Below are 12,445 nucleotides of genomic sequence, written 5' to 3' on the forward strand. Positions count from 1 at the left end.
GAAAATTCTTAGGTGAAGGGATTTTTTTAAAGCTATCTACTTTAATATGGACAAGAAGATCACAAATGTGTTTGCTCAACTTGCCAAACTATCTCACAAACCAAACAAATCTAAAAACCCATTTATCCCATAAGTCACTATGGCGATACTACCTTAGCTTACACACAAATGTCCCCAAAACACTCCCACACGATACCAAGTCGTCAACCTAGGTCACTAAAGAGCGAAGCATAGCCGTGTTTAAGCCAAAGTGATTCCCGTGTTTACCGAGCTATATCTCTATCTATTAGTTAGCCGGCTTAAAGAGTTTAATCCTTCCCATAAGAAATGTATGTATCTGTATGACCACCATAGTATGCCTTCCTTATAAAGCACCGTAACTCCCTTTGCCAAATGCAGCTTCCCAACAAGGTTGTGCAGCCTCCTACTTAGTTGAGTATCACACACAGATACAATTCAACACGTATGGCAACACCAAATACCAAATTTGATACCAAATCACTTCAATAGGGACACCAAATCTTATATCAAATTTGATGTAATAAATAGTAACACACCAAATTTGGTGTAACACCATTCATTTACACCAATTGGAAAAGATAAGAAGTAATATAGCTAAATTCTTACATTTTGGTGTTACCCATTGGAGTTAGAGTAGATTCATTGTTTTCACCAACTTTAAGTGTAAAATTTGGTATTACCCATTAGAGATGCCCTTGGTTGACCTAAAAACCAAAGATAACCGACCCCATTTGACCGCACGATTTATGAAAAAAGTGAAATAGCACAAGAACAAAAGCCTCAGGATCCAAAAGGGACAATATAGAGAAAACAAAGACAACAGCATGTCTACAGTGTCACTAAGATGTTGGTGACACAATCCAAGTTTAACCTAATGGCGTATCTAACCTCACTTGGAGTTGAGTTTCATACAAGAATCTTTGAACCTGGTGGCTATCATGGATCAGTAGTATTGCTTGTTCATTGATTCAACATTCCTGCGTTCTTCATCTGGAGCTAACACGAAAGAATTCTATAATATAATTAGAAGTGTCGTTTAACTAAAAGAAAATGTAAGAAAGCAAACATGGTACCTTTTGGACAGCATTTGAGGAAGTTTGTGTTTCCTTTTGTAAGAATTCAACACGACTTCTCAACACTTTGTTCTGTGCTTCCGACTAAACAATATGACATAAAAAAGGGTCATTGCTGATTGCTCAATCTGATAAATAAACTTGGTATATAAGGACACAGAAAGGTAAATATGGTCTCAAACAACAATGGATCTTTAGGTAATTATGATGATGACAAATTAAATAGGGTCAATCTTGATATTAGAACTTCCAAGCACAAGGATTACATTTGACTCTCTAAGTCGTATATAATTTTCCAGAACTGATGTTTATTTTCTGTCAGACTGTATTTTCCAGAATTCAGAATTGATATGTTGGTTATGCTGTTGATGATGAACAATTGTGACTGATTGGTGATTAGGGATTCAGGATTTAGGTACTGATACCAAAATGACACATGAGGATGCTCTTTTCTTGGGCTCAAAAAGGGGAGCCAAAATTAACAAGCCTTAATAAGGACAACATATTTGATAGTTAGATCAAAATGCTTGTTGCTCTCTCACCTAAGCTTTAGGCTCACAGATTCTCTCGCCTACCTACACAATTTCTTCCCACATGCTGCCCAACGCCACGCCCCAGGAGTCATAGTTTATCTCATGTAAGATACACCCATTGCTTGCTGCAATTTTGTTTTAACAGATAAGGGTCACAGAACAAGATATGTTTATTGTTATTTGGCCAAAGGATATAAGATTATCAGGGATCAGAACTTATAAAACCAAGGAGGATACGAAATTCAGAGTGTATACCACTAATGTCTAACGGGACATGATTAACCAAAGCTAAACGATTAAAAGAACAGGTATCGTGTGATTTATGGCACCTGAATCATTTAACCGAGGAAGGTGCAACAGAGGTATCCTCAGTAAATGCTTCTGAGCACAAGAAGATGGTGGTGATTGTGAACCAAGATCTGACTTAGGCAATGCCATCTTGTATCGCCAAACTCCATGCAGTAAAACCACAAAGGTAGATGACAGCAAATAAATGAGCCAGATTGGACTCTTTGTGGGCACTTGTGACAGCAAAAGTAGATGTATCAATGTTAGAGCCAGATTGAACTCTTTCTGGGCACTCGGCTCTTGAGCAAGCCACCTAGCGGGCCTTTGTGTACTTGATTTACCTCTCACGTGGTGCTCTTGGGGCAGGGCAAGGTGTGCCGGCTCGGGGGCTACCCATTACAAACCTCTTGCACAAGCTCTTAATGTGTCGGACCGAGTATTCAAACCCAAAAACAAACTTGTCAAGGAAGAATCAAATCAAGACCTCAATGATGCATCAAAGAGTAGCCTGTTGGACAGGTTGAAGGCTCAATTGAAAGCTGTCCAAAGTTTCATCACACTGCAAAGAGGCTAAGGCTGAATGAAAGTGCCATACTCACAGTGCTACCACTCTTAAATACCATGTAAAACTAGTTCTCAAAAAGTTTGTTTGTAGCATTGATCAAAAGCCAAAACAATTAAGTACAAGCAGGACAATGGCCAATCAATAAACCTGCAGGTTAACATGCGGTAACAGTATGCACTTATCATATATTTCTAACAAGTAAAAGAGTTAACAACTAACACACCTTTTCCAGCATGCTTGTAAGATTTTGGATCTCATTCTTCTTTAAGGTGGACAAGACTTGTGCAACATCTTTGAAATTTGTCCTGGAAAGCACAAATATATCTCTCATACGAATCCCATCCTCACGTATATACAACATATACATGCATAACTTACAAATGAATATATTAATTATCTTATGGTTTACCAGCCCTTGATATAGTATCATGGTAACCAAATTTTCATTTTCACAACATATATTCTGGAATGCACCATGTGAATTACATAAAGGGGATGTTATATGTTATTGGATGTCATTCCATGAATAATTTTTCAGTTTTTTACTCAACATTCATCAAATCAAGTTATTAGTATGTTTCTACATGTGGTTCTCAAATGATATGAATGAAATATGAAGAAAGGTGGGGATCAATATGCATTAGCATGGTGGGACTTGGAGTTTCCTTATTGTTTGAACAAATACCTATCGTCGCTCAACATATGGATGGTGCAATGCTTTGAAAATTTTAAATTCTCTAATGCACATAAGATTTATATAATATCAAGACTAAGCAGCATTTATTAACGCAAAATATGATATACAATATTACTAATCATGCAAGATAGGCCATTTGTCTTGTCTACTGGTGATTAAGCAAAATGTATCATGGTTAACACAATTAGATTTAGAATTATTTGGCCTCGAACTTGAGATCACAACATCAAAATGTATCACAATAATGCTATAACCATAGGCAGAGTGAGTCATTTGATATCTTCATTGGGGCATCATCCACTGATAGTTTGCAAGAAAGTCAATATTGCATTTAAAAAGTGAAGAAAGTGATTTTTTTGTTGTTAATACGTTGTTAAATCGTTCCCTATAACTTAAAGGTGTGTCCATTATATTTTATAGATAAATCTGACTAGAATTATACTTTATTTCAAGAAACTAACTGTATAACCCAACAACTGGGCTTATTCCATGTCGGGGTTGCATCATGTGCATTAGCTTAAACTAGTTGATTATACATGCTCTCATCACCTGCTTTCCAGCATAAACATACAATTTGGAAGTTGTGATACTTACGAGAATCTATATGCATGGTTCATGATGTGGTACTTTCTAAATTTCCACTGTCCTTTCTATAAAACAACTTGGTCTTAGTGGCAACCGATTTTTGCAGAAATTTTGAAGTAACAGAGATTTCGGATTTATTAATACGAGAACAGTATAGGAAAGTGGCAGATGCATACTTATCAGGGTATAGAGGATCCAGAGTTTGTTCTTCCACAAGTTTCTCTACAGTATCAAGAACGTTTCCCACCTACAACCAAATAAAATACAACACAATGCAAAAATGAAAGGGAATAAATAATACATTTGTTCGAGAACGTGTTCAATCCACCAATGACTGCTATGACTTATCCAAAAAGCATAGGACTTGTTTCTGCCAAGATGCTAAACAAGCTGATCAGCAAAGGTCTTAAAAGATGCACAGCTTGTCTTGACAATTGCACACACATTTATCATAAAGTTATTTTCCGTTAATGCCAACTTTTTCAGTTAAAATCTGGCACTTGTGTCAACTCAGTGTAGGCTAGAGATGAAATTTTACCCGTTGGGCCACGGGTACCCAACCCTAACGGGGCGGGGTTTCCCCTGTTTGACGGGCAACGGGGATAGGGATTTATTTTCATACCCAAAGCGGGGTCGGGGCGGGGTCAGGGGTGGCATTACCCGCCCCTAATGCGATTCCCGATTAATTTTTTTATTTTAATTAATATATGTATATAGTGTGTATATTAATAAATATACATGTATATATGTATGCATTATTATTAAATGACAAATATATTCTGATTTTCAATATTGGTAATTAATATAGTGACGATTCATTATAATTTTAATTTTAAAATAGACAGTGTTTTACTAAATGGGTACCCAATGGGTTCCCCAAACCGTTGGGGATTAGTCGGGGCGGGAGCGGGGACGGGGGGCTTCAAACGGTGGTCGGAGGCGGGGACGAGGGATGCATTACCCACCCAATATCCACCCCGTTTCCATCCCTAGTGTAGGCTCCTGTACCAAATGGTGTTCTCTAATTGGCAACTTTATCATAGCCTACATCAGCCTGTGAGTGTGAGCTTCCATCATTAATTACACGATACTTCAATCATCTCATCTTTGCAATTGCAAAATGGAATTTCGATATTCACCAAGCATAAACTTCTTTAACCATATGCCTAACCCTCTTTATTCTGAAATCTAAGAAAATGTATTTGTTACCATGCCCCTTATCATAATCAGAATCAGAAGTATCCATGCCTTACAAGTGAATTTGCATAAGTTATGACTTATAGATACTTCAGCTTGACAATGCAGCAAGCTGTCTTTCTAAAAAAATACCTTCGTCTCCTGGCACAGAACTTCAAACTCATCCTGTAAAATGCAAGACAAGGCATTAGCTTTGAGAATGGTATTAAGAACCAAAAAGTCAAATAGCTATTAAGAAAAATTAGTTCATCATGCACATTTTAGTCAAGGCCCTTACGAGTCACGAAGTCATCATAATGAATCTTATATGTTAACCCAACTATACTTTTTAGAACCACTAATTTTGTAGCTACGGTAATTCTATTCTACATGATTATTATCCTTGTGCCCATGCATGTGTCATTATCCTCGCTTATCTTTATGAACTTTGGACCCTATCAGGGCATCAGAACTGAGGCTGCCCAGCTAAACACTAGCTCCAAAAGTCAAACAACCACAAACAGCAGCCTGAGTTGCCACCACTGCTTGGCCCTTTTCAGTCTCGCTTTGCTTTCATAAATTTCCATATAAACAAGCCGAATTGAACTAGAAATTTGTCTGGACTCGCCAAATAGTACTCAGACCCTTGCTGTATCTATTTGTTTTTCTGGCACCAGTGCCGAGCTGATGCAGTTGTTTTAGGGTGTTCAGAACCATCCTCCAATACCGTGCTTGTTATTACTTAGTTAATCCGTACTCTTTGTTATTTGAATCATTTACTTGTTCATCTGCTCCAGGTTTCCTGATCACGGTGATGGATAGAAGAAAGTCTTCATTGCTGCAGAATTTAATTACCTTATATGTGATTTAGTGAAAGTTGAGGGAATCTTTTTCACTGTTGGAAATTAAAGAACCCATCTATCATCATCAGGAAGCTAAGGGGTTTGTTTGTCATTGGCGAAAAAAGTGAGGCCACTTTACATCATTATCTGAAAGTTAAGAAGCCTATAACAAGTTTATTGTAGGGAGTTTCAACTGCTCTAAAGCTCCTGGCAATCCTGCTGACTGCTCCCTAGTTTCCTGTCGGATTTATTTTGTCAAGGGTTTGATGCATATGGGAAGAGGAAGTACGACATTCACCTAAAAGGCTAAAATTAACCTCTCCAATACCTCTATATGCCTTACTTTCCAAAAATCCTTTGTCAATAGTAAGATGGGTAAATTGCATCAAAATGGAACGTGCTTGTTCCGGTTCCTATTTTGAGGAACCTATTTTTAAAAGCTCCATTTTGGTTTATTCCTCCCACATTTCACATGCTGATTCTAAGAACATAATACTGGCCGAGAGGCCCGAGATTTCTTTCGACATGGTATTGAGAATTCAGGATATGATCATGTTTTTGTTTCTCATCCATGTATTAAGCTCTGCCTTCAGAAGAATGAAACATAGACATTTCGCCTATCATTATAATTTTTTCAAAGGTAACTATCTCCGTTTCATATCGATATCATATAGGAATTTGTATAGAATTTCTGAAAAAGACTTTTCAAGAGGAAAGACTTGCTATCTTTGGGATTTGATCCTAGCTTGATCTGTTCCATTAGGTTCAGTTAGCTATCCATCCACGAAACCAACTATATTACAAACGAAAAACTATAACTTCTGAATTTCTTAATTATGGTTCCATTTACACAAGCTTTTATTTATAGATGTATCTTTGTTCATCAGCCAACTATTGTGTAGATGCATCTCTGTTCATCAACTAACTACACAAATAACTTCAATTCCGTTAAATAAGTAAATGACTATTATATCCTTTACATGCTAGGAAAACTAGTTTTAGGTAGAGTTTTATCCACTTCCTAACACTTTCTTATTACTATTCTGATGAACTCCTATAAGAAACTGGCTGCCAAAGCATAATTTAAACTCCTTGCGTAGTGTGAAAGAGAAGTCGGTTGATGGGAAAAACAACCTAGTAAATAGAGATTATTTTGCTCTCTACAAGTACAAAATTGAAGCAAGAATGAGATCAGAAGTGAACAAGAAATAACACCCCCACAGTTTAAATTACTCTCCCTCCTTGTTACTTCCTTTTAACCTTTAAAATCTGAGTCAAAATCTACCACTCACAAGTACAAGCATCATAAATCATTAAAAATTGGGAAGTGAACTCTTGACCGAGGAAACGAGGGAACAATTGTACATCCTACAGCAACAAGCAAGAACATGGTAAACATTTAGCCAAGGATAAAGCTAGTGTAAAAGGAACAGAAACATATACCTCAATATTCTGATGTAAAGACACAATAACCTGAGAAATTAAAAAGAAAAAATTAGCTGTTAACCAAAGATATAGGTGAGTTGTTAAATTTTTTATGGACAAAAGAAAGAACCTACCATGGGATTTTTTTTGTGGGACGAGGCCTTCACAGGCATTATATTTTCTTATGCATGTATATATACTACTCGACAATGTGCTAAATACATGTACTTAAGATTATAAAATACAAATGATTGAAAAGAGTGCAACACCAGACATGAATAGCACCTCTATATATAGCCTATGGAGACGCTCTTGCTCTGTCTGGCTAAATCTTGGAAACGCTTTGCAGAACTCCTTCAGGTATACAATAATAAACAGAAGAAAATGTCAAATAAATGAAACTATTTCATTAAACCAAAAGAAATTAACCATGCTAAGACAAACCACATCTTTCAAATAGTACAAGTTAGACAACATTCAATTAGCACTTGCTTTTTGACAAAGTTCTTGTAAGTTCAATATATAATCTTTGATTTTAACTTCAGCTATTTTTCATGACATGTAAACAATTCCACTTACCCGAAAAAGCAACAAAACTCTTTTACTACAATATAGCACAAAAATGAAGTTCTACATGAATCATACAAACAAACAAAAAATCCCATCATACTTTAGTTTTTCAAGTACATAAGTCCCTACAAAAATTTTATTTGTAAAATACTTCTTTGTGTTTTAAACATTTACATTTAAAACTCATAAGCTAATAGGTGGTTGAACTGGATTATTGTGGTTAATAGTGACGCAGAAACATTGACTAAATAATTTAGGTCAAATCAATGGAAACAAGTGTGAAGAACTTGAGATTAGGAAATCATTCTTCAAATTCTAGGATATCATGGGTTTAACACCCAAGGTACTTGGCATCTCACCAAAGAACAGAATATCTCTGAAATATAATCTCTCAAAACAGAACCACGGATGAAAACCACAGCCTCCATTGAGGCCCATGAAACAATAATTTTAAAAATCCCAATGTGGGACAAAACAGTAAAGCTACGGAACATATCTGAATAACCAAACAAAAACAAATTAATGGCTCTTTTTGATCTCTATCGTCTCCCTCACCCTCACAAAAGAGTTCATCTAAGTTTAAGTGGAAAAAAACCTTGTATTGCTTATAAGGTCATCTAAGTTTAAGTGAAAAATAAAAATTGCATTGCTTTATGTGTTTAGCATCCGGCCACTCAAAAATTTCTATATTAAACCAAGTGCAATCGCTATGAGGCGTCCGCGACACTTACTCAGCCACGACCATAAGTTGCTACAACCATGTTTATTGACAACATCCTATGGTATGTTCTTGTGGATGTAACCAAGCCTAATCAAGGGGCTTATGCACATATGACATTTTTAGAGATCTCATTTAGAACTCGTTTAACCAAAATAATTTTATCACGTATCTTTTAACATCGAAGGCATTGTTTGTTAAGATCACATCTACTACAGTTCCTTCCCCTCATCCTTTTCTATTTCCTTAGCTTTTTCACCTACCAAAATTAGTGGGTATCAAGTTATTCCCTTTGGTAACCAAAATACTCCTCTTTGCAATAGAATTCTAGCTTCTGAAACCAAACCAATCTCTTTCAATTGCAAAAATTGTGTTAGGGATTCTATACTTGATATAAATTTACATATAGTCGCCAAGATAGAAATCAATGCCGAAATGAAGACATATTCCATTTGACCTCAAAGCGTACTCTAACGTTCAATTGCGGAAAAAACAAAATTCTTAGTAGTATCAAGGGAAAAAGAAAAAAGAAGTGATGTATGAAAATGCAATCTGGGAGAGAAAAAGGGTTTGCAGAATCTGGTAATACCATATACGGTAGCAAATCGATGGACATAGATTGATTGAAAAGATGATTACCTCTTTGGAGCAAGTGGTAAGGAGGCCATGTAGACCGAGCTTAAACGACCTTTTCAAATCCACATGCCGAGAACCAGGATAACCAATTTCACGACCCCCTTTCTCCATTTTATTGTGTTCTGAGGATTTCAGTGTGGATTTTGTGTGTTTCGATGAGACCGAATGACATGGGATGTGAGAAGAGGCGGGAGATTGAACAAATGGGACAAATCCAAAATAGCATCATGCCCTTTTTATGTTTGGAAAATTTAAAAACTTTTTTATTTTAAATAGTTTAATTCTTAAACTTTTTTTTTAAATTAAAAAAATAATTAATGTTTTTAGTTTTGAATGATTAAGCTTTGAATTGTTTTTCTAGATGTAATTAACTTCAACGTATAGCAAATCAACATCTTGCATACTTGACAAATTTTAAAAAATTCGTCTAGTTTCTTCTAATATTTCATTACATGTATTGCTCCCGTACATCATATACACCAATGCAAACATCTAAATTTACCAAATCCAACACACAATCGCTCAAAACATATGCCGTAAATAAAACTCAAAACACAAATCGCTATCCGAGAATATGGCAAAGCTTATGCATGTCGGTAGGAGACGGAACGGTCCCGACGCCTTTGAACACATCTAGACAAGAAATGTAAGGCCTCTGCAACGGAAAACGAAATTGTCGGAGACGGCAGAGACCGCTTCCTCTAGCTACTGGTCTTCCGGCAACATCTCTTCTTCCTTATACTCTTGCTCATATCAGCCAACCTTACATCAATCGCAATCGATTGATCAATCAAAACACACAAACAAAACCTTCCGAAAACTCGATCAAAAACCTTAGATCCGATCAGATGGGGGTGGTACGGCAGCCGGCGACGGGATGGTGGTGTAGGGAGATGTTAAGCCAGGGAGGCGATGTGTTTTAGGATAGTTTTAGGGTTTTTTTATTTTTATTTTTATTTAGGTTTACCTCCTATTTAGGTTACAAGTTAAATTCTTAAAGAATGAGGATCTATTTAACAGGTTTTAGAAAGTCCAAAGAGTTATGTAACAAGTTTTGGATTGTCTAAGCACTTATTTATTCTAAAAAATTGTCCAAAGACTTAATCATTCTAAGCATTAAAGTTCATTGGGTTTTATTGGACTTTTCCCTAAAAAGTTATAAAAGTGTCTAGAAATTGTATTAATTAAAAAATAAAAATAAAAATCATTTAGTTTTAGAAACGTTTTGAAAAGCGTTGCTAAAGCTTCTGACTCGATTTTTAGAGACAATTTTCATAAAAAAACATCTCTAAAAGCTTTAGAGATTGTTTCTGTAGCGAATGATTTGGTTCCAAATCCTTCTCTAAAAGTTGTCTTACATTCAGTTACACTTGTCACTTTTGTGACGTAGTTCCTTCTCTAAAAATCATCTTTAGATGCGCTTCCAAATTCTTCTCTAAAACTTCCCTCTCTAAAAACCTTGTTACTTGTAGTGCGACAACGGTGTGAATAATGAGAATACAAAGGCAATGGGTAGGCATATATAGTATGCTACAAGTTTTGTGAAAAATGGATATGAATGGATTTTAATATGCAATTGAACAATAAAATTTGTGTGACTGATATAATCTATGAAATTCAATTTCATTCCATATGTTAACCAAATAGTTGAATGAAATTTGGTTAATGAAATTGATCATTCAATTTTTATATATTTCATTAGAATCAAATTGGACCTTAAAATTCTTACAATTTTGAAGTCCATTGAAACTCGAAAACTTCTTTATTAATCATCTTTTTAATAATTAAAAAAATGAAGAGTCTTGTTAATAATAAAAAAATGAGCATAAACATGCTCCTGGGAAAAGAAATTTTGAAAGATCTGTTACACTATGTTTTTACCTATTCCTTTTCACTTTGCAATAACTCCTCTGTCGCTTATAGCAAGTTCTACTTTTTGAATGCTTGTCTACTCATCTTCATTCTCGATTGTTAGTCATCGGTATTGGGATATTGCAAGCAAGAACAGAACAAATTGGACAAACACATAGATGTCGAATAGTGTTAGGTAATATGTATGGATTTGATGAGTGACAATAGAATATGATAAGCACTCAATTTTATGGGTTAGTTAGAAAAGAAACCATTGACTGACGAACAAGGTTAGTAGGTAAAGAGATTAAGGTTGGATGAAAAGAACCGCTCGCCAGTGAATCGAGCTTCTGATGAAAAGCAATTGATCAATTTGTGTGGATTGGACAGTGTTGTATTTATTTGGGATATATTTTGATTGTCCTAAGTTGTTGCATCAACTCATGTACAAATATTGTATTCCCTGTTTGATATCCATCGAGCACATCAAGCAGATGGAAAAGTTGTCTTCATGTTTTTTAAATTGATCCAAAAAGAGAGAGAGAAATTGGAAGGAACGGAACATAAGAACTTTAAACATATTTAGAAGTATTTTTGTAATTAAATAATATAAATATATTTTTTAGATGATGATTATATTAAACGTATATACGCTATTTGAGACAATATTTCTCCCTCTATTTTCATTTAAATTCATTAATATAAAATAATAAATTTCATCTCAAACTTTATAATCAATTTATAAATTTAAATATATTGTTGTTCATAAATAATTTATTCCTGTTTATAGAATGAATATTCTTAATCATGTATATAAACGTCATACATTCACAAATGAATAAACATATTTTCAACCATTATATTAAATCCACAATTAACTATTAGTTATTATTTATTCATACATAATAAATGAATAAGAAATATATAAAGTATAGACCTCTTTAATGTATAAATAACACAAGTGTATACATTTTCATAAGTGATCGTCATATTCTTTCTTGTCTTATTTTTTCATTTAGACTAAACTACAATTTTGGTTCCTCCAGTTTATACTAATTTTGGAAAGTGGTCTCTAGATTTCAATAATTACAAATATCATCCCTATTGTTTACATTTGCTTTGAAAATCATCCTTTAACTTAACTCTGTTAAACTTTTCCCGTTAAATTAAAGGTATTTTTATCTTTTTACTTTCACAAGACAAGTTTTATAATTGTGTTTATGACATATGGACCATACTCTAATTTATATTAATATTATATTAAATACACACACATTGCATACATATATACATACCCCCTCCCCCTCTCTCTCTATATATATATATTAGAAGCGTATTCGCGTAATGCAGCGAGATACATCATGATTTTAATATTTTATTTTATTATTTATCTCAGTCGATGTTATAATATGACTTTATGTGATTTTGAGAAAGCGATAATGTTTTTATTTTTGAATAAAATATA

General features: G+C 34.7%; 1 protein-coding gene across 3 annotated transcripts; it reads right to left on the minus strand.

Annotated features, from left to right (window-relative positions):
- Positions 1–728: 728 nt before the first annotated feature.
- Positions 729–9,330, minus strand: LOC112525599. 3 transcript variants are annotated; one of them, XM_025135789.1, is made up of 8 exons: positions 9,133–9,330; positions 7,491–7,559; positions 7,224–7,253; positions 5,092–5,124; positions 3,939–4,009; positions 2,704–2,785; positions 1,095–1,178; positions 729–1,017 (listed from the first exon to the last, which is right to left on the minus strand). In XM_025135789.1, exons 1-8 carry the CDS (start codon positions 9,238–9,240, stop codon positions 982–984), a joined length of 513 nt encoding a protein of 170 aa, XP_024991557.1. In that variant the 5' UTR covers positions 9,241–9,330; the 3' UTR covers positions 729–981. The 3 variants fall into 3 exon arrangements, with proteins under 3 accessions (XP_024991557.1, XP_024991558.1, XP_024991556.1); XM_025135790.1 differs by having other exon boundaries at positions 729–1,011; positions 9,133–9,304; XM_025135788.1 differs by having other exon boundaries at positions 729–1,033; positions 9,133–9,304.
- Between the last annotated feature and the right edge of the window lie 3,115 nt (positions 9,331–12,445).

This window comes from Cynara cardunculus, assembly GCF_001531365.2.
Source record: "Cynara cardunculus var. scolymus isolate 2C chromosome LG 13, CcrdV1, whole genome shotgun sequence".
Taxonomy (NCBI): Eukaryota; Viridiplantae; Streptophyta; class Magnoliopsida; order Asterales; family Asteraceae; genus Cynara; species Cynara cardunculus.

Excerpts from the sequence above, each read along its gene's own strand:
- LOC112525599 (XM_025135788.1), bottom strand. The coding sequence starts at position 9,240 with ATGGAGAAAGGGGGTCGTGAAATTGGTTATCCTGGTTCTCGGCATGTG. Across the intron at positions 7,560-9,132 it reads TTACCACTTGCTCCAAAGAG|GAGTTCTGCAAAGCGTTTCC; the intron begins GTAATCATCTTT and ends GTATACCTGAAG. Across the intron at positions 7,254-7,490 it reads TCCATAGGCTATATATAGAG|GTTATTGTGTCTTTACATCA; the intron begins GTGCTATTCATG and ends TTAATTTCTCAG.